This window comes from Stylophora pistillata, chromosome 6 (assembly GCF_964205215.1).
Source record: "Stylophora pistillata chromosome 6, jaStyPist1.2, whole genome shotgun sequence".
In the NCBI taxonomy this organism is placed as follows: Eukaryota; Metazoa; Cnidaria; class Anthozoa; order Scleractinia; family Pocilloporidae; genus Stylophora; species Stylophora pistillata.
The window spans coordinates 18827408-18849574 of NC_142524.1; the positions used below are offsets into that span (position 1 = coordinate 18827408).

At 39.5% G+C, this 22167-nt stretch overlaps 4 protein-coding genes and 2 pseudogenes across 4 annotated transcripts; 1 reads left to right on the plus strand and 5 right to left on the minus strand.

Annotated features, from left to right (window-relative positions):
* Positions 1 to 3992: 3992 nt before the first annotated feature.
* Positions 3993 to 5171, minus strand: LOC148728652 (uncharacterized). Its single transcript, XM_088725925.1, has one exon. The coding sequence runs from the start codon at positions 5120 to 5122 to the stop codon at positions 4766 to 4768; it is 357 nt and encodes a 118-aa protein (XP_088582051.1). The 5' UTR covers positions 5123 to 5171; the 3' UTR covers positions 3993 to 4765.
* A 4179-nt stretch (positions 5172 to 9350) lies between these two features.
* Positions 9351 to 10547, minus strand: LOC148728653 (uncharacterized). The gene is made up of 2 exons (XM_088725006.1): positions 10308 to 10547; positions 9351 to 10100 (listed from the first exon to the last, which is right to left on the minus strand). The coding sequence occupies exons 1-2, from the start codon at positions 10545 to 10547 to the stop codon at positions 9351 to 9353; spliced, it is 990 nt and encodes a 329-aa protein (XP_088581132.1).
* Positions 10548 to 11517: 970 nt separating this feature from the next.
* LOC148728654 (uncharacterized) overlaps positions 11518 to 22167 on the minus strand; it is a 23550-nt pseudogene continuing 12900 nt past the window's right edge.
* LOC148728655 (uncharacterized) lies at positions 14989 to 16728 on the plus strand. The gene has a single exon (XM_088724416.1). It carries the CDS (start codon positions 15095 to 15097, stop codon positions 16601 to 16603), a length of 1509 nt encoding a protein of 502 aa, XP_088580542.1. The 5' UTR covers positions 14989 to 15094; the 3' UTR covers positions 16604 to 16728.
* On the minus strand, positions 16886 to 18114 carry LOC148728656 (uncharacterized). Its single transcript, XM_088724417.1, has 2 exons — positions 17895 to 18114; positions 16886 to 17768 (listed from the first exon to the last, which is right to left on the minus strand). The coding sequence occupies exons 1-2, from the start codon at positions 18074 to 18076 to the stop codon at positions 17180 to 17182; spliced, it is 771 nt and encodes a 256-aa protein (XP_088580543.1). The 5' UTR covers positions 18077 to 18114; the 3' UTR covers positions 16886 to 17179.
* Positions 22006 to 22167, minus strand: part of LOC148728657 (52 kDa repressor of the inhibitor of the protein kinase-like) — a 1317-nt pseudogene continuing 1155 nt past the window's right edge.

Here is a 22167-nt window from a genome sequence, read left to right on the forward strand (position 1 = left end):
TTTGATTTAAACCACCCTGTTCAGTTTTCTAAACAAATAAAATTCGAAAACCAACCAACTCATATTCCTTCCTCCGCACAACGGGGAAGGTAACGAATCTGATCCAACCGACGCGTTGGCCAACACGTTGACCAACGCGTCGGCCGACACACCACCGATGTCAAGTCAAGCGGTGAAAGCGACCACGTAAGGTTTAAATTTATTTGAGTATATTTTATGAAAGAGTGCTGTTTATCATTTTTATTGAATGAAAAGTTTTAAATGGCAGTGTAATACACCTCTGTGTTCGGTCAAAAGCTGTGTATGGAACTGCCGGATTATTGCTACTTAAAAATTTTGCGTGTTGCTGTTCTTCAATCGAGACGCTTTAAAACAAAGAATTCTTCAGATCGGTGTGTTAACATGAGCTTGAATACCTGTCAGGTTTTCCAAATCTATTTTCAAAATGTTTGATATAGATTTACAGCCATAAAAATTATTCTGAAAAAATCACACGGGAAAAAATAGTATTCTTGGGTGAAGCGCGACGACTGCTATCTGTGCCGATCGCTAGCTAGCATTGATTAAATCGACAGACTTAACGTCGTTTGCTCGCCAAAGGAAGGAGCATCAAATAATAATAATAATAATAATAACGAATTTTTATACAGGATTGAAAACCCATCAGTGTGTAACACTGTTGTCCTTGGGGTCCTGTCAAAGGTAGAACATATCAGGCTAAAGCATGTTGAAAATCAGACAAGCCTTGTGCAAAATAGGTTTGTTTATATCAGCAACACTTAGAACTGAATTTAAATCTCAAACAACTTACCTAAAATTTAATATTTTAAACTTTTGCGATGTGTAAATTATTGTAAATAAATCTAAAGCTTAATAATTCCTTGGACTGCTGATGTTCAAGAACTGAAAAACCTACTCTCGAACTTTCGATATCTATGTGGAAATTTCATCCATGAGTGAGAAGAAGATGGTTTTGGATGTCTATGAACGATGTCATTTCTTAAACTGACGAAGCGAGAATAAACAAGATTTCAGACGTCGTCGTCCTTGAGCAACTTCACTGCTTAAGGTTCATTTTCCTGCTAAAAATGACGTCCTCGTTCCAGACCCTCCATGATTACTTGACGTTGTCGTCATCCTTTTCGTCGTGCACTGATCTTGCACAAGTGATAAATATGAGAATTTCAGAAAAACTTATCTTCAATATCACAAACTAGACCCTTCCCATTATTTCTCAAGTCCTGGACTACCATGGGATGCTATGTTAAAAATGACTGATATCAAACTTGAATTAATGACTGACATTGACATGTACCAAGTCATTGAAAAAGGTTTGAGAGGAGGTACTTGTCATATTGCTAATCGATAAGGAAAAGCGAATAACAAATACATGAAAGTTTATGACAAAGATGCTCGTTCAAAATATATCATGTACCTTGATGCTAATAATCACTGAATGGTTGGGCTAAGTCGCAATACCTTCCAACTTGTGGATTCAAATGGCTTGCACAAAACCAGTAGATAAAACAAACCTTAGAGTTTATACTGAAGAAAGTGAAAAGGGATTAATATTGGAAGTGGACCTTAAATACCCAGAAGAATTGCATGATTTACATAACGACTATCCACGGGGACCAGAAAAGGTCAAAGTCGCACCAGACATGTTATCAACATATTGTAAACTAATAACTGAGAAATTTAAAATATCAACAGGTCTTGTATAAAAATTGATTCCAACATTATCAAATAAAGAGAAATATGTTCTTCATTACCGAAATCTTCTATTATATCTCAACCTTGGAATGAAATTTAAAAAAGTTCATAGAGCACTTGAAGTTAAACAGTCACTGTGGTTAAAACAATACATCGTCTTTAATACACAAAAGAGAACCCTAGCTAAAAATGCTTTTGAGAAAGACTTTTTCAAACTGATGAATAATTCTGTATTTGGAAAGATAATGGAAAACTTAAGAAAGGGTGTGGATGTAAGACATGCAAAACTGCTGGAATTAACATGAAGACCGACTTTTGTATCAAGCAAAATATTCAATGCGAATCTCGTTGTTGTACACAAGATAAAAGAAATGTAACTCTCGATAGGCTGGCTTATGTTGGGATGTGTATTCTTGATCTTTCAAAGACATTGATGTATGATTTTCATTACAAATATATTAAGAAAAAGTATGGAGACAAATCAAAGTTGTTATTCACTGATACTGACTCATTGATGTATGAAATTGAAGCTCAAGATGTGTACCGAAACTTTTGGAATGATAAAGAGATGTTTGACAATAGTGATTACAATAAATCGTCTCAGTACTCTGATAAAACAAATAAAAATGTGATTTGTAAAATGAAAGATGTAGCGGCTGGGATTCCAATAGTTGAATTCATTGGTTTGCGATAAAAGATGTTTAGTTATATTAAAGAAGATGTTGAAGAGAAACATACAGCTGCGGGAATCAAAAAAGAAGTCGTAATAAAAGAGAGTCATACAGCCAAGGGAATCAAAAAGGATGTTATAAAAAAAGATATCAAACATGAAAATTACAAAGAGGTTTTGTTTGACAACAAACAAATGTATCTCAAAATGAAAACCATAGGCAGTAACAAACATCAACTTGGAAGCTATGAGGTGAACAAAAGTGTCATTGAGTTGTTTTGATGATAAGCGATATATCCTTGGGAATGGGATAAACGGTCATGCATATGGACACTATAAAACTATATTATATGGTGAATGGATATGACCTTACGATAGCTTTATTTAAGCATTATGAAAATAACCCACAGTCTGCACTGTTCATTCTTTCGGTGAACTTCTTGGAAAAAAAGTTTACCATAAAGGAATCACTGATTTTATCATCATTACTGACAATGAAAAGGTCATTGTGAATTAAAGAAACCCGATAAACCAATTACAATGAGGTTGGACCAATTTAAATTTAAAAAGAAAGTAGAATACCTAGATAACTATTTGGTCAGCAATGATTTTGAAGGAGTTGTTGAGTTTATTGATTACCATTTCATGAAATATAATTATTTAAATTTCAAACAGGCCACTGATATTTAAATTTCTTCAATAAGAGGAGAACATATATTAGAAGTCTGTTCAATTATTTCTACTAATCCTTCATTTAATTCCATCTTATCTTCTTCCATAATTTTATTAGCTTCTTCTAGTCCTTTATTATATTTTTCAACAAGTAATCCCATAGCAATATGTATCACATATATCTATTAGCTAGATAATATCATTCTAAGGCCCCGTTTACACGTATCCCGATATTTTTGAATCCGCAACTTTTTCTTTCTGGATACGGCTATTGTCCACGCATATCCGGCGAATCCGCAAGGAAATCCAGATATTTTTTAATCTGCTCTCCAGAGTGGAAATTTTTTAATCCGATAACATTTCAGATACGTGTGAACGGTCGAATCCGGTTTTTTTTCTGATGCGATGACATCACAAAATTGGCGCCAGTGTCTACTGCGCAAAGTTAAATATGGCCACCAATCAAAGATAAATAGCTTCTTTGTTCCACGGGCTTATATTTCCAGTCTTTTAGCTTGTAGGCAGCTAAATGTTCCAATACTAAATGCTCATATAAGTTCTGCCAGAAGACGCTAAACATCTGGAAGCTCTTTACGTTGTCTGCCGGACAAAACAGCTGGCAGAAACAACTTAAAGGAGCAGGAAAGCAATGGCGTCAACTCGTTTTTCATAGCTTTCTTGACTGATTTCGACGTGTTTTTAACTGTTTAAACTAGTGCACGTAAACTGAAAAAAAAACCAAAAAAAAAACGAAACAGTGCCGCGGCGCATGCTCCATAACCAATAGATGTAGAGTCGTCATGGGTACTAGAGTGAATCCGGAGTGAATCCAGATACATGGGGACTGGTGAATTCGATTTGAATGCGCTGTGAGCACATAACGTGTGGACATGGATATTTTTGTATCCGGAAAGAAAAAGTTGCGGATTGAAAAATATCTGGATACATGTGGACGGGGCCTAAGGAATTACAAGCTATGATGTCATGGCACAACTGTGCCGGTCTACATACAAGTGCCACAAGCACAGTCTATTTCATGTGTCCAATGTATTGCCACATCTGGATGATTTTCAAAATATTTTACAACAGACATTCCATTCCTTTCAAACCAAATAAATGGCAACTTACAATGCAATACTTTTTTATAAGGTGAAGATAACTTGTAGAATTTTTTAAGTTGCCTTGCTCATCTTAAAAACACAACGACTTTATGTGGGTCTGTCATCACAAAGTTTATTCGCAACAACCTGTACCTACGTTTACAAAGGAAAAATTCAAAATGCACAGTTGCATTCGGTGTGTGTTCAAACCTGAAAAACAGTCAATGAAAATTCGGTCTCCTTAACTAAAACAGGAGGATGACAAGGTAACAGAAAATATAAACTTGTCAGCATTTCGTTGGGAAATACATTACAATGCTGCCTACAGATTGTGAAAGGAGACAAACTAGCAAATTGCTGAGATGCTGACCAGATGATTAAGAGTATTAACCGTGCATGAAGGATGTGGAACCTTTCCAAAAGTGGTAACTAATTTGCGGGGTGGGTATTTTCACGGAACTTAATAAAAAACAGACAAATCGTATGAAGTGAAAGTTACTTTACATGGATCAGGTTAATTTTGACAGAGTTAATTGAAGATGAAACTTGTCCCGGTAAGAGTTGCTGGGCTACAAAGATTATAAACCGGACCTCCAAGTTTTAAAAGTTCTCAATTTGCTTTCTTCGATAGGACGTCAAGGAATCTCTCCATTATCCCCATTTTTTCATTATGCATTTTCTGCGCAAAGACAATTTTTGCTTCTTCCTCTTTCTGCTTTTCTTCCTTGTACTCAGTCAGAAATTCAATCATTTCAGTCGCGGACGACTTTGAGCGTCGTCGCTTCTTCTTTGGTGGCTCTCGGCAGCTTGCCAGAGGTAATTCCTCCTCATCATCCGTTGATGTATTGCCTGTGGCCAGCTTTGCTGTTAAAGAAGAAACGGTCGCCGTTGGAATTATCTTCGGATCAGTTCTGAAAAACTCTTCCAGCTCTTGTTGGAAGTCGCACTCTTTCTGGTCGTTACCCATTTTGTCATTGTGCTCCTTGACTTTTTTATATTTCTCCTCCAGTTTCTTCCATTTGTTAGAGCACTGTCCTCCCGTAACTTTAACTGATGAGGTTAAATTAAGCTTTTTGGTAATTCTTTGCGAGGCCACATTTTTGTGGACTTTGCCTTTTGCGGACTTTGCCTTTTGCGAACAGATCGTCATTTTCATGTCGTAGTGAAATTAATAATTTCGTACTTTTTGTCGACCAAGTGAGTAATTTCGTTTCTTCACTGTCGAGTTCTGCAATAAAAAATTTACATAAGTTTTACACACCACCATTATGGCTAAAGAAAGCAATAATAATATCCTCGTCAATCAAGACAAGGTGAAAAAATAATTAGATTCTGTATACTTACCACAAGTCTGTGAAGCAGCCTTTGCCATTTTCTAAACATTTCGTGTCCTTTGACTATATAAAAACAAACACTCAAAATTCCTGCGCATTTCACGCGTGTAGCTGTGTAGGAGCGAGAGAACTGGTTGGCCCTACTCCAAGGGCAGGACCAGCTGGGCCAGAACCAATTCTCTCAGTTCTCAGAACTGATGCATTCCATTTATGTTCGGTCGGAACCGACCAGTCAGTTCTGACAAATGGTAAGCGCCCTTAGAAACCAGATAGCATATAGAAGACAGAAGGTAAGAGGGTGATAGACATACAGATCAGGAAGAGCAGGGTAGAATGTGATACGTGTACATGTAGAAAGATGAAAGGAGGAACAGATAAATGCTGCTTGTAATATGTAGTTATGGGAAATAAAATGTTGACAAGGAAAGTAAAATTGGCAATAACAATGTGGAAATTAGTGGTATTACACTACTTTTTTTCATGTTTTACTGTGGTCAGTGTAAAATGCAGACTGTAGACTGCAGAAAAGGGGTAAAATGCAGATTGAGGGTAAAATAAATATGAATGATATAAATGAGTCATAAGGATAAAATAAAGAGTGCTCATACTCGTAAAATGTCACATCAGGACTCAAAGGAAAAAAAGTCATGGGTACGTGTACAAACACTCCCAAATCTTCATTTGTTCTGGATTTGATCCTTGTGTTGTTTCCTATTAACATTTTATTTTACCCTCAGTCTGCATTTTATCCCAGTCTGCATTTTATCCCAGTCTGCATTTTACCCCTGTCTGCAGTCTGCAGTCTGTAGTCTGCATTTTACACTGACTAGTTTTAATGGATTTGGGTTAGAAGATTTCATTTAAAGGAGATGTGAAATTTTCTGATCATTTCCTTAAGCTAGCTACATGTACTTCTTATGACTAGGTCTCTGTACTCCATGATGTTTTAGCAGAGCTACCAAACAAAGTCCAAACACTTCGTACCATCACATGTGGCTGCCTCCCATAAAACATAAACGCGAGGAGTTTCAAAATCCCAAACGAAGTTTATTCACAGGCCCATAGGAACAAACTCGACACATGTCAATAAACCACATACAGATATTCCAAAGTCCTGAGATAACATTCTAGTGAAACGAAATAAAAAGGTTTAACATGCAATTTACCTAACTTCGAGTCATCGAGCAAAAATAATCCAAAATAAAAATGTTCAATAGAATGTTCTTGAAATAGTTCTCACCGTTTAGGTTGTATACTACTCAGGAAGGGTCCCGATGAACCACGATTACAAATAATATCTTGAACTGACCTCAGCTGTACACGTGGAACCGAAATAACTAACAAAATGGTGGCTAAGTACCAAAACGGGCACGACAACTAAGCACTTGCATTTATTACTGCTGGTTGAAAGCATAACGAACTGACTGCACGGCGCTGCAGTCATATGGCTCCCCTAATTGTTGCCTAACAATTACTAACGTTAAGGGTTAAAGGCAGAATAAAGTGTTTACGACAGATCGCTCATTCTTGACACTGGCTACTTGGCTCCTCATTGGCGAATTCCCTGGTCTCCCATTCGTTAAAAGCAACTGGCTCTTCAGATGGTAATAGCAGCACCAACTTGTTAATTGGCCTGTCCAAGAATGTAGGGGGCCTGAGACATCTCCCTTGGTTGAGCTCTCCATCAGCTTTCATAATTTTGACCTTTCTGACATACCCATCTTCGCTGGGGTAGACCTCAACAACTCTAGCGAGTGGCCACTGGCTGCGTAGACCTTCTTCTTCCTTTGATAAGACCACATCTCCAACTGACAGGTTTCGTTTTGGATGAACCCACTTAACACGAATTTGCAGATTCTGCAAAAACTCATGATGCCATCTGAGCCAGAACTCATTGGCGACATACTGCACTCTTCACCACCACTTTTGACAATACATGTCTGTTCTCTGGAACTTCCCAGGCGGTGGAAGCACTACTTTAGGCTTTAAGGGTGAGTAAATGGTTGGGAGTGAGGGGTCCTGGTGCCCCCGGCTCGTTCAGATGGTTTGTGGTCAGTGGTCTAGAGTTAACGATACATTCTGCCTCAGCCATGAAAGTCCTGAAGACTTCGTCATCCAGCTGAGTACCAACACTAAGGAGTAGTGGTTCCAAAGCGTTACGGACAGTTCCCATGAGCCACCCATATGGTTAGAGTGGGGCGTATTCATCTCAAATAGTAACCACTCTCCACAAGGTAATCAGGTAAATGTTCCTGATCTAATTCTTCAAGAGCTGCTCTCAATTCGTTTTGGGCGCCTATGAGGTTTGTTCCTTGATCACAACGAAGTTGTCTGACAGGACCATGTTGACCTAAGAAACGACTCGAGGCATTGATAAAGGAGGAGGTGTTCAGAAAATTGGCCATCTCCAGATGTACGCTTCTGCTAGCTAACCAGAAATAAATGACCCCCTAATGCTTTACTTCACTTCTCTTTTCCTTGATCAGAAAAGGTCGAAAAAAGTCAACCGCACAGTATGAAAATGGCAGTGATGGTCCGATGCGATCGAAAGGTAATTCAGCCATCTTCTAAACTTGGGGAACTCCCCGCAACTTTCTATAGGTTACACACTGAGAGATGCAACTTGATACAGCTGAGGAGCCACCAACAACCCAGTAGCCTCTTTGGCATAACTCATTTTGGGTGATTCCTCTTCCCATGTGATTCACTTTGGCGTGACAGAAGCGGATCAGTAGATTTGTAAAAGGGCTCTTATGGGGAAGGACAACCGGATGTTTTGTTGCAAAAGGTAGATGAGCTCGTTTAATGCGGCCACCTACACGGATTAGACCATTTTCGTTTAGGAATGGATCCAAACGGTACAAACAGCTTGACTTCTTGATGGTCAGATTTCTGTCTTGCCAACTTCCTAGAAGTCATTTCTTGCACCACAGTAAGTTCTTCTAAAACTTGTAATTTTTTATGAAAATGATCACGTTGAATAATCTTAAGTAATTCTCTCTCTGCTGTCGGAAGCTCCACCAGTGTAATTGGTACTTTCTTGAGAGGTCTGGTAATCTTTGCACTCTCAGCAGAAGCTGCCAGCTCGAAATATGGCACAAGCGATCAGACTTAAACTTCTCAAATGGCTGGGTAGCAGAACTTGTTACATGACACTTGAGGACACTTGCCTTCTTCACGTCAGGGTCATTTGCTTTCACTTCAAACTCTTCAACCTTCTGAGGTAGGAAGGGTCCACTTTTCCAAAGAAACTCAGGTCCAGTTAGCCATCTGGATCCCTGCAACAACTCCGAGGCTGTGAGCCCATGAGACACATGATCAGCGGGATTAGTTACTGTGTTAACGTACAGCCAAGAACTTGGAACTGTGGCCTTACGGATTTGCTGAACACGATTTGCAATATACACGTGAAATCTTTTTGCTTCATTTTGGACATATCCCAGCACAATTTTACTGTCTGTCCAGTAGTATTCTCTAACTTCTGGATAGGGCAATTCTTCACGCAGAAATTCACTCATTTTGGCTGACACAGTGGCGGCAGCAGGCTTAAAACACCATGGGATCTGCAACTGTTTCAAGTTTAGAACATCCTGACATCAATACTCCCACTGAGGACATAGATTCTCCGAAACAGGACTGTCCCAATCAAGTTTATCCTGGCACATTTGTTCAAGAATTTGTTTGCCTTTTAATGTTACTGGTGACACAACCAGCAGGGTCGTAAATGGAACTCACTGTTGAGGACACCACGGCGAGTAAAGGGACGATCACACAGCTCTAAGCGAAATTGGAAGCTATCATTGTCAACGCACCAAACTACTTCCAAAGCACGTTCAATGGGAAGAGGATCGATCTTCAGGTCTACCTCTCTAAGCCTTTTGCCTGTTCTTCCACTGGAAACGATTCGAGAACGTCTCTTCTGTTGGGCATAATTTTGTGCACCTTCAGTCCTGCCTTAGCACAAATTCCTTGACTTGCCTTTATCAGGTTGACAGCCTTCTCCACATTAGGGACAGATTTGAGTCCGTCATCTACGTAAAAATCATGGTGTATAAAGTCAGCAGCTTCCTTCCCATATTCATCTTCACCATCATCTGCTGCTCGTTTGAGACCAAAATTGGCACAGCTCGGAGAGCTTCCCGCACCGAATAGATGAACTTTCATTCTGTACTCGACCACTTCATTACTAGGATCTCCGTCCTTCCACCACAAAAACCGCAGAAGGTCTCTGTGTTGTTCAGACACCATAAACTGATGAAACATACCCTTAATGTCAGTCATGAAAGCCAAACTTTGTTCTCTGAATCTGCACAGAATTCCCAGCATAGTGTACATCTGATCAGGGCCTTGCAGCAGGTGGTCGTTTAAGGACACTCCTTCATGTTGTGCTGAACAATCAAAAACCACTCTGATTTGATCTTTCTTTTTCGGGTGATACACCCCGGTGTGAGGCACACAGTTAACTCTTCCGTTTCGAACGTCTAGGAGGTCGGTTGGTACTTTCTCAGCACATAGCTCAATTATGTCTTTCATAAATACTTGATAGTCTTCAAGGAACTTAGGGTTTCTTTTAAACCTTGTAAGGAGCTGATTGCACCTCTTAACTGCTAGCTGTCAGTTAAAACGAAGAGAAAGGCAATCTGACTTTAAGGGGAGCGGCATCTCATAGTGCCTGTCTGCTCTCTTTTTTATTCCATTCTTTAGGATTGTGAGAAATCCTCTGCCTTCTACCGAGTAGGGCTTGCTCCTTGAGGAATTTTCGACAAAATCTGACTCGAGGACTTGCAGAATCTTCTGTGGATTGATGACCTCCTTTACCTTCATTGAAAGGGAAAAGTGCTGGTGCATCTCAACAACCACTGCTTTGTTACAGACGGCTTCATTCTTGTTACAATTGGTAGGGGACTTGGAAACTCTGCCAATAATACCCCATACCATCAAGGATCTCTGCTCATAGGGTTCGTCATCACCTCCCACTAGAACTTCTCTGGGCCTAACGATACTGGAACAGTTATTTCCAATAAGCAGTGAGATCTCTACATCAGGATTATACGGCATCAGCTTATCGGCAATGGGGTGTAAATGTTCCCATTCTTGGGCTACCTTGACTTTGGGAATCTGAGAACGGCTGGCAGGTATATAACATCATGCTTGAACAACAATGGCAGCCTGACAGCATGCTCCCTTTGATAATCCAACACCTCTACATGACAAATGCGATTGCTTTGTATGTGTACATTTCGTTCTTGCACTGTAATTAAAAGTAGATCTGTTGATGGACCCTGCAAGTTCAATTGCTTACACAGACTTTGCGATACGAAACTCGCGTTAGACTGGTCATCTAGCACAGCATATTGAAGGACTTCCTTGCTAGGTTCACTTGTTGATCTAACCCATTTTGGTACAATCATAGCATGGTGTGAGCCGCATTCCTGTTGAGGAATCATACAAACATTTGTACAGTTTGTGATGCTCTCACTTGGGGCTTTCTGAAAATGGAGACAGGTGGGGTGCTTTCCAGAACAAGTGCAACAGGTCAGTTTATTCTTGCAAGAGGCCACTTGGTGCCGACTACTAGAAGCACATCCAAGGCATAGAAAGTTTTCAAAGAAAAAGTGTTCCCTTTCTTTGTGTGGTTTCTCTGCAAACTTTTTACATTCATAAAGGCAATGCTTATCCTTGCAAAACAAGCAGGACTTAGAGACCTCCCTTGCAGCATGTCTTGGTGGCGTACTTGAGCTGCTACTCGGTTGAGATACTTGAGTGGCGAAAGAGTTGGCATCTGCACCTTTGACTGCCCTTCTGATAGGACCACTAAACTTGACAATCTCTTTAGCTCTGGACAGTTCTTGAAGCTCAGGGATGTTTGCCTTCTCAGCACATTCCTTCACAAAGGTAGAAAATTCTATAAAGGAAGGATAAATTCCATCCCACTTCAAAACTCTAGTCTGCTGTACAATTCCTCTCCACTTATTCTGAATTTGGACAAGCAACTTGGACACAATCCGAACATTTTCCTCCGCAAAGTCTAAGACAGCAAGGCTGGGGTTGGTTTCTCTGGCAGCAGTCTAATTGAATTTTGTGAAGACTGTTGCGGTAAGAAAGTAGGATTGTCATTTTTGACCATTACACAAACGGATTTGACAAAAGTGGTTCTCTGCGCAGTATTGATTCCCAATTGCTGGTTTAATTACTGACTTGGGAAACTTGCCTAATTTGTAGTGGACCAGTGACTGAAAACGAAGGCACATGGATTGTAAATCAAAGCATAACTTGCTTGAGATAAAGTATAGACCGGTTCACGCTCTTGAGTGCATGCTGGGTAATTAGGGCAAGCAAATCCAAAATGGCGGATACGAACAACACTCTTTTGCTCGATCTGAATACTTATAGTTCAATATAGAAGTCACAGCTACATTTTGAGCTCTTTATGTTATTGCCATCTCGCTCAAAAGTCGTTGACAGTTCAATATTCCAACAACACGATCATGGCCACGCACCTCGAAGATTTTTTGGAACTTTCATGTGGGGAATTGCAGTTTTATCTTAAACAGCGAGGTTTGCCCTCTGGAGGGACACACTCGGATCTTGCTGCTCGTGCTTTGGTAGCTTTTGAACATAAAACGCCTATTCGAGATTCGGCCGAAAGCCAAGCCAAGTCACTACAAAATGAACATGTAGAACTACTACGCACATGCGGTATAAAGGATCCGTTATCCATGGTCGATTGGGAGGACTGTGTAACAAAGTGGCCGCATACAAACATTGGTCAAATATTCTCGTTTATACTTGGAAAAAAAGCTTTCGACACTGACTATATTGGTCAATATAAAATCAGAAAAGCGTATTCATACTTTAAAAGTGGTTTTGTGCACACTGTATACTCAAAAACAATTCATGGACAAGACAAAGTTCTGTTGTTTGCATCTGTCACTCCATCTCAAAGAATTCGCGAAGAACCTCATAAAGTGTGGATAATTTGTAAATCTCCCGGTGAAATTCTTGGGGCATATTGTAGCTGTACAGCTGGATACAGTCAGTGCTGTAATCATGTCATAGCCCTTTTATATAAAGTTGAGTTTGCCAACCAGAAAGGTTTCACAGATCCTTCCTGCACAGATAAGGCATGTGTGTGGAATAATACTAGCAAGAAAGACATCCAACCCATGAAATTAAAGGACATGGTGTTCCAAAGCCACAAGGTAGTCAAAGAAAACCCAAGTTATGCTATTAATAGCAAGGAAAAACAGAACTTTGATCCTCGGCCAGAATCCTTGAGGGTTGTTACCGAAGAAAGCAAGCAAAAGTTTCTAGCTTCTCTTCGAAACATAAATCCTGATGCTGTCATCCATATTTCATATGCACCACCAACTTCTGATGATGTTCCCCCATCACTACAAATTATAGCTGATGATATATCCTCTAAAAACAATGGTGTAGATGCTGATGAATTAGTGAGACAATTTCTGGAACAATTATCTTTCAATGACAGTAGCATTAAAGAATTAGAAAAGGCCACAAGGGATCAGGCTAACTCCAGTATATGGAAAGAGCAAAGAAAAGGTAGAATAACTGCATCTCATTTTCATGAAGTATACACAAAGACAAAAACAATTCTTAGAAAAAGAAAGCCAAATTGCAAAGTAACACCTCTTCTTGAGCGAATTTTAGATTGTACCGATCTGTCAATGATACCTGCCATTAAATGGGGAAGAGAACATGAGAGAGATGCTGCTGCATCATTCTTTGCACAAGAATCCAAAAAACACAAAAATGCAAAGCTTCAGACTTGTGGCTTGTTTATATCTAAAACTTACCCTTTTGTGGGAGCTACCCCAGATGGTATTTTTCACTGCGATTGCTGTGGTCATTCTTGTATTGAGTATAAATGTCCATACTCACTTGCAGACATGAAATTTGATGAGCATTGGAACAATACAACTTATCTAGAATTAGTGAATGGGAATATCATGCTCAAGAGAACCCACAGTTATTATTACCAGATACAAGGACAAATGGCCCTAACAGGATGTCCTAAAACCTTTTTTGTTGTTTGGACTCCACTTAGTGGTGCTCATATTGAAATTATTGAGTTTGATTTAAAACTGTGGCAAGATATCATACCAAATCTAACAATTTTTTTCAAGACTTATGTTGCTAGGGTGTTGCTAGGTACTAGGCCTATTTATTATTGTGCTGTCTGTGAAAAACCCTGTCTTGAGCCAGATGAAATTGAATGTGATGATGAAAACAGTGTTCAGTGTGAATGTTGTATGCTATGGTTTCACTGGGCCTGCTCAAATTTTGAACAAGAATCAACATTCATTTGCAGATTTTGCAATGAACAAGCAATAGATAATGATTAAAATTATAGAGTGGAAGCAATATGACCTCAACAAACTACTAAATAGTACAAAATAGTACAAAATAGTGCGGATGATACTAAAGTTTCAAAGTTATTGTTTGAACATTGTTGTAGCTATATACAAACATGTTTGTGTAATTCCATAAAGGAATTGTATTCTAGAAGATGTGTAAATAAACTTGACTACCATAGCTTATAACCTGTGAGAAAATTGAATGGGAACATTTTGGACTGGTACAAAATGCAAACATAATTGATGAAATGAAATCTATGTACTCAAAGGCTTTTTCATATTACATATTGCTGCACAAATGATGATTATGTCATCCAAATGGGAAAGAATGCTAATGGGAATTTCTTGCTTTAACATAGCAAAGTCTTTAATTCGCTTGATAGCCTGCTCGACATAAATCCGTACATTAGCAATAAGTGATGTGTTCCTAACATCAGCACCTGACATCTGGAGATTGGAATGCTTGGAGGGTGGAATTGTTAGAGAACATTGGTAGTATGCTAACAGGTCATGAATCTTGAATCCCCTGTCTGCCATAACTTGGTCATGTGGCTGAAGATAGTTTAAGAAACCACTGTTTTCTACAATAAAAACATCAGATGACCTCCCACTGAAGGTCTCAGAGACAAATGATATGTGGCCATTTGGTGTTATCCCTATCAAAAACTTTAACGTGTAGTGTTGTTTGTAATTTGACCAACACATTGCCGCATTCTCTAAGCTTGATGGGGTTTCAGAGAATAGTTCTGTGCAGTCAATGATGACTCTACACTTTCTGTAATATCGTCGAAACATATCAGGCATATTTCTTTGAATTAAATACCTATCTGGCCAGGAAATCATCCACTTTAATTCTTTAGACATCAGCTTAACCCAAGTGGTAAAGACAGAGCTGACAGTCGCCTCGGAAACTTTGAACCTTAAAGCCAGATCAAATACAAAGAGTCCTAGCTTGATTCGCATCATGGTTAGCAAAAACTCTTGCTCCAAGGTTAGAGCTCTCTGTACATTATTTGACCTGGGCTTGGTGGTGTCCTTCAAAGCACTTTCTTTGTCTCCTTTCCAGTAGTGCATACACATGGCTTTTTCAAAGAGTGTATTAAACATCAATTAGCCATTTTCAAAACGAGCGGCGGTCTGGGTACGATTTGCCACCATAAAGGCTCTTGGGATCGTTTGGAGGGACAGCGTGAAGGTAAACAAACGCACAGCTGACGTGTGACAAACATGGCACACTATAACTGCTGTATTCCAGGCTGCACTAATAGTTACAGAAATGCACCTAACCTTCAGTATTATAGAATTCCAAAAGACCCTCATATACGTAGAAAGTACGTGGTTCTTATGAGGAACGAGACTCTGAAATTAGATTCTACGAGTACGCGGATTTGCTCAGTTCATTTCGATGGAGGAGAAAAACTTAGCAGAACGCACTTGCCTTCAATTTTTCCATGGACAAAACCGACAGCTCAACGTAGAGAACGCAAGAGGGCCAGTTTCGAAGATGTACAGAAAATAGAGCAAACCAAAAAAAGAAAAACAGCACTTGCTCAATTACCACAGGAAGCGAACTTTAAATTTGAAGAACAGACAGAAAATATGAATGTTAATGCTGACACCAGTACCAGTGTGGAAATGCAAACGTTACTTACTGGAGACCAACTAAACAGTTTATACAACAGAATGCAAACAAGAGAACAAGAAATTGTTAAGCTTAAGGGAGAGATTCAGCAGTTGGAGAAAGAAAACAACAACATAAAAGAGGTGAACAGCAAATTACAAAAGGAAATCGAAAGCTTGAAGCATGCTTTAGATAACAATAGATTTGACATAAACAAATTTAAAGATAAAGATGATGATATTGCATTCTACACCGGCTTTCCCGATTACAATGCTTTTATTCTTTGTTACAAAACTGTAGAACAAGCCTCTAGCAATATTAATTATGGGCACAAAAGGACCACCACGAACGGTAATGTTGGGAGACCCAGAGTACTTACTAAATTCCAGGAGTTTACCCTTGTTATGCTGCGCTTGAGGCTGGGTTTGTTTGAGAATGATCTTGCTCATCGATTTTTGGTTTCAAGATCAACTGTCTCTAAGATTGTAAATGCCTGGATTCCATTTTTGAGGAGGGAATTTGAACCTCTTATCATCATCCCCCCAAGAGAAGTACTTCAATGTTATAGGCCTGACAGTTTTAAGAAACTGTTACCTAACGTAACAGTCATTGTCGATTGCACGGAATTTGAAATGGAGAGGCCATCTGCTCTTGATTCACAGTCTACCTGTTTTTCATCATACAAGTCAAGAACCACCATGAAATCACTGTTGGGCATAACGCCAAGCGGTGTTTTATGTTTTGTGAGTGACTTATTTCCTGGTTCAACCTCAGATAAGGAAATAACTGTTCTTAGTGGTTTTCTAGACAGACTAAATCCTGGTGACCAGGTACTGGCTGACAAAGGGTTCAATTGTCAGGATGAATTAGCTTCTGTTGGTGCAAGCCTTGTTATACCAAAATTTTTAGAACAGAAGATACAGTTTTCCACAAATGAAACAAATCACAACAAGGTGGTTGCTAGCCTAAGAGTTCATGTGGAGCGGCTCATGGAACGTATAAAGAACTGGCACATCTTCGACCATAAGATACCAATTACTATTGCACCTATTGCATCAGACATGCTTGTAGTGGTCTGTGCTTTGTCAAATTTTCAACCCCCTCTTATAAATTAAAAATTATCATGTAATATTGTTAACTGTCATGACACATGTTGATGATGAAACACGAAAACATTCATATTGCAATAACTTTCATTAAATGGTGTAATGAAATAAATTTTGTTTGGACCAAACAATAATATTGGTATTGAAATTGGAGTCAAATGAGTGATTCAAATTCAGCTTACTTTGGGGAGCAGCTACATCACACAATGATAGTAGGTTGGGTCATTTGCATTTTAGGTTTAGCATTGCAAATGCTTTGACTACACATTTAAATCTAGGTTTGCCAAAACATGCAGCGTATAGTATAATGATATTATTCAACATTGGACATGTTAAGAAATACAACTTCAGTTATAAGTTTTCTAGTAGATGAAAAAGAATAAAACTCTTAAAACAAAAAGCTCTCAAAACATGCGCGCATCAATTTTGGGGAGCCCATATTTCACACAAGGATATGAAAGTTCTGGTACAATCCAGCAGTTAAAAAATCATTCAAGTTTTGGGAATATTCTATCCCAGTGTTCTTGTGAGAAATAAACTCTCTCACAAAAAGGTGTGGAAGAGGCTGTTCCCATAACCACAAAGTCAGTCCATTTTTGCTCTGCCACAAACATTCCATTTACAAGGCTTAGATGTGCAGGACTCAGCTGCATCCGAATTTTTCCTTTTCGTCTCCTTAAAGCTTTGTTCAAGGGCAAACAATGTAGATGCCACATGGTTACAACGGCCATCAATACCAGCAGGACACTTACAGTGTGCTTTTAACACACAACCTATGGATGACATTAACAGAAAACAAGAGTATACTTTATCTTTTTTCATCGATGGCAGAACTTGGCTTTTTACATAATGTTTTCCATTTTGGTGCAGATGTCCAATGTATAAAACATGCCCTGACTTGAAGAAGTTAAATCCCTTGACTAGGGGCTTTGCAGTGGAAAGTTGTTTTTTACTTTCAACTCCTTCAATCATAAACTGCCAAACGGTTCCAAAAGCTATCTTAGGCAAATCTTTAAAATCAGGTTTGTATCCTTCTTTTGGAAAGAATTGGTTGAGCTGCGGCTCTTCCTCCTCCAGCACTCCAAGTTGAGCCTTCTTGCGGAGAAGGTGTAGTCCACCGTCTGGATCACGGAGATATTTAACGTCTAGTCCATGCTTAATGTAATCTTGAACTCTGAAAAATATGAACATGATATATGACTGGAATGAAACAAAATAAAACGACACAATTTCTCCTTCGATATAATTTAAGCTCATATGTACACCACTAAATGAAAATATACACCTCGAGTGAACCTACCTTGTTATCAATGCTTTCTTATTTCCCGTAGTCTTTGCTCCCCTGCACAGCAACCACCTTTTCAATTGAACGACGCTACATTGTTCTACAGTTTCGCGAGGAATTTTTGCACCAGGTATATCTTCTTCTGTCAGAATAACCTTGAGAGCGTCTCGCACGGTTGCATTGCTCTTGTCCACCATGTTCTTGCTGTCCCTCCAAACGATCCCAAGAGCCTCTAGGGTGGCAAATCGTACCCAGACCGCCGCTCGTTTTGAAAATGGCTAATTGAAATGTTTCTACGTTAGGGAATCCAGTGAAACGCTGGACATCTTGCTCTGTTGTTAAATCAGCAAACTTCATACTTCCGTATGTTAGCGGATTTATTATCAAGCATTGAGTTCCTTCTTCTTTGAAGCTTGAGTTATTGGATGCCTCAGCAGTAGAGACAACTTCGTGTCTTGCCACAAGCTTTCTTTTCTTGGGTGAAGGTTTGTTAGAGTCACTTGGCACCATATACAAAGTTGGAGTTGGTGAGGAGTACGTTGGCTTTCCATATTGAAAGTGATTCGAACAAACAGTCTTGTAGTTGCCGGGTTCGAATCCAACAAGTCCTTTGGATATGCTGGCAATCCATTGGGCTCTTTTCTTTGGATCCTTCGGAATAAAATGCCAGCGAAGATTTTCGACATGTGACCGTTTCACTATCTTTTTTGGATATCTTGAGTCGTTGTTACAACCTCCAACACAACATCGGTAGTTAACCATTATATATCTTATTTTTTGACGCATTAAAATCGAAAATACAGAGCTCAAAATGTAGCTGTGACTTTTATCTTGAACTGTCAATACTAAAAATTGCGACCAGTTCTGAAACAAAGCCGATATTCATTAAGTATTCAGATCAAGCAAAAGAGTGTAGCCGAGCGTGTCCGCCATTTTGGATTTGCTTGCCCTAATTACCCAGCATGCACTCAAGAGCGTGAACCGGTCTATTTTCTGTTTCCTCCAGGGTTTTCTTCCCACTGACACATCCAACTATAAAAATTGTTAAGCTTCTGCAGTCTTAAATCGTTTGGCGAATTTATGTACATCCTGTCATTAAATAGGTTGACAAGTTCACTAGTGTGCTCTAAAAGAGAAATAACAGAATCCAGGGCTGACTCATCTTCTCCAGTACTGGCTGCAACTTGTTCCTGGTATTTCTCTGATATAAGTGAAAAATGGAAGCTGTTATATTATTTGGTTTGATTTATAAATATGAAAATGTTAGTCGAGTGGACTAAAAGAAGGATAAATATTAATAACACTTTTTTATTGGATGTTGAAAATGTTTAAATTGCATAACATGTCAATCGTCTTCGTTGTAAAGCGTAATTAATGCATGAAATAATTTAATATTCTTGTTTGTATCATTAATATGACACTGTTGATCACGAAAAGATGAAAAAACAGTTAACAGCAGCAAAATGAAATAATTGACAGAGCTAAAGAAGTGAAATTATAGATAGACAATAAGAAAAAATGAAAATAAACAATTTTTAAAAATCGAGTTTCCAGATGGGATTTGAACCCACGACCCTCCGTGATCTAGTGTGATGCGGTTCCAGTCAATACCCACTAATTGACCCTTGCTCACCATGGAGTCTCCTGTAGCTCAGTGGTTAGAGCATCCGACTAGATCACGGAGGGTCGTGGGTTCAAATCCCATCTGGAAACTCGATATTTAATAAGAAAAAAAACATACGTATGATGCACGATCCTCGCAGTAGATAGCGCTATTTATGCAATAGCGAAAATCAGACCTGAAAAAAATCAGGCCTGTACGGGACTCGAACCAGTGACCTCTGCGATACTAGTGCAGCGCTCTACCAATTGAGCTAACAAGCCAACTGGGAGCAGGCCGTTGAAGTGCTACTGAAACGAAATTTTCGTATCTGAAATTTTTGCTCTAACCTGTAGTTTTGAATATGGTGATCATCATGAGATAATTTGCTTTGGCCAAAATGAGGCGAAAGATATCTTTTTTAACCGTTCAAATCAAAAATTTTACACAAAACCATGTCCGGGCTCTGGTACCGAGCGAAATGGATTGATGACGTCACTGGTTGTGTTCACTCCGATAGCGTGGTTTATTTCACCCACTGTTTGTTTGTATTCGTGGGCGAAGGAGATGGCAGATATTGAAGTTTTCTCAAGTGAATCTTCTTCTGAACGAAACGAAGTTGTCTCCAGAAGCGAAGAGGAAGATGGTGCCGTAAAATGGGGTTGACAGGCCTACATGACTCCCCAGCGTGTGTTTAGAGTAGCATATTCAAAGTTTAGCCCTCACTAACTATGCTTTGGGCGACCGTCCTCTTTTGTAAGATACGGGCGGCGGGTTTCTGTATAGTTCGCTCAGTAGTGGTTGTGTTTCTATTAAATGCCAGTTTTTCATGAGAATTTGCTTTTTGTGTGGCACTGAGTACGCACATCAGGGATTGCGTCTTTTTCGAATCGTTTACCTTTGTAGATGTAGAGCTATTTTTTTTTTACTGTCTCGATCGTTAAGTTGTCTTGATTGCTTTAAGCTTGCGCCACGCGGGCTGATTCGATCGTACTACAGTTTTTAGTGTTCAGTTTTCCAGCCGTTTTGGCTCGTTTTCTTTTCTTTATTTCGGTATTAAAACGACCGATTTCACGTTCATAGAAGCACACGATCGCCTTTATTGTCTCTTGCTCCGCGTTGTTAAGGATTTGCTTTATCTCATTTTTGAAATCCTCGTCTGCTCTGATTCTGGCCCTCACCCTATATTGTAGGGATTCTGGGCATGTTCTGCTGGGCATTTTGTACAGAGGGATTTGTTGGTTATCCTCAGACTTGCCGAGTAGATCATCTTCAGTGGCGGTGTCGTATGAGGCTTCCATGTTTTCATTCTCTGAATGGCATTGCTTTGGTCCAGGGCGTTTAGTAGCCCATCTGCCGTTATAATGTCTTTCGACATTTTCTGTAGATGGTCAGGCAAGACTGCGGTTTCGATCCTAATCTTGTGGATCTCGTCAGTTGTCGATTAACTAAATAGACTGGTAGAGATTCATTGTCGGTATCAGTCGGGAATTTTGCTCCCTCTCCATGCGAACCTCTCGCAGATAGCCAAGATGCTGATATGGCCGCCGATGAAGAAGACGAGGATGGCATTTTGCCCGAAATCCTCTCTTTCGTCTTCCCAACATGCAAGTCACACTCCATGCTTTTACCCTTCTTTCACAGAAGAACACAACCAGTGACGTCACAGGGCTGTTTTGGCCGCGCCAAGATGGCCGCCAATTTTGATCTCAGCCGGTCAACTTCGAATGGTTAAAAATGTACTTTCCGCTATGCGTTGGCCCAAAAAAGTACACAGCGTTTGCAAATACCGTTCAAAATCTATTATATTGCAAAAATCTCGGATATGAAAATTACGTTTCAGTAGCACTTTAAGTTGATTCGTAATAAACCTGTGAAAGTGATAAATGAGATACAATGAATATATGAAGTTCATATATTTTGAACTGCGGTTTAGATACGTATGATGCACGATCCTCGCAGTAGGATCACGATCCTCGCAGTAGTAATCAACTTAACGGCCTGCTCCCAGTTGGCTTGTTAGCTCAATTGGTAGAGCGCTGCACTAGTATCGCAGAGGTCAGTGGTTCGAGTCCCGTACGGCCTGATTTTTTTCAGGTCTGATTTTCGCTATTGCATAAATAGCGCTATCTACTGCGAGGATCGTGCATCATACGTATCTAATACCGCAGTTCAAAATATATGAACTTCATATATTCATTGTATCTCAAAAAAAAAAACACAGTAATCGAATTAGCTGTGATTTTGTACCTGCATGAGAAATAGCATCTTGGAGTCAAGTACATCTTCTGCAAGCTTATTCCTCATTTTACTGGCTAGGTCAAGCTCAAAATCCCAGTTAAAAGCAACTTGGAATTGATCCCAAGTTATTTGTTGTCCAGGTGCGTATCTAGGGAAAATCCTGACCGTTTTACTGACAACTGAGCGCCGAAGGCATAAGAATCAAGGGAGGTCCAGGGGCATGCCCCTCTCTGGAAAATTTTTTCAATTTTAATTGCTTAAAGTCCCCTCTCCTGGCTTCTGGAGTCAATCGGACAATATATATGCAAGTTGCATTTTTCTTGGATGGAGCCTTGCAAACCTACGAATTATTTTATCAAAGTCACTGTCCAATTTGTAACGAATGTGCAGCAAGGCAAGTCCTGTCAATCTTGTCTGTGACATCGTGCTTCGTAAATATGTTTTTAG

Excerpts from the sequence above, each read along its gene's own strand:
- LOC148728655 (XM_088724416.1), top strand. The coding sequence starts at position 15,095 with ATGGCACACTATAACTGCTGTATTCCAGGCTGCACTAATAGTTACAGA.
- LOC148728653 (XM_088725006.1), bottom strand. The coding sequence starts at position 10,547 with ATGCCGTATAATCCTGATGTAGAGATCTCACTGCTTATTGGAAATAAC. Across the intron at positions 10,101-10,307 it reads ACTTTTCCCTTTCAATGAAG|CTAGCAGTTAAGAGGTGCAA; the intron begins GTAAAGGAGGTC and ends TTTAACTGACAG.
- LOC148728652 (XM_088725925.1), bottom strand. The coding sequence starts at position 5,122 with ATGGGTAACGACCAGAAAGAGTGCGACTTCCAACAAGAGCTGGAAGAG.
- LOC148728656 (XM_088724417.1), bottom strand. The coding sequence starts at position 18,076 with ATGGTGGACAAGAGCAATGCAACCGTGCGAGACGCTCTCAAGGTTATT. Across the intron at positions 17,769-17,894 it reads AAGAAAGCATTGATAACAAG|AGTTCAAGATTACATTAAGC; the intron begins GTAGGTTCACTC and ends CATATTTTTCAG.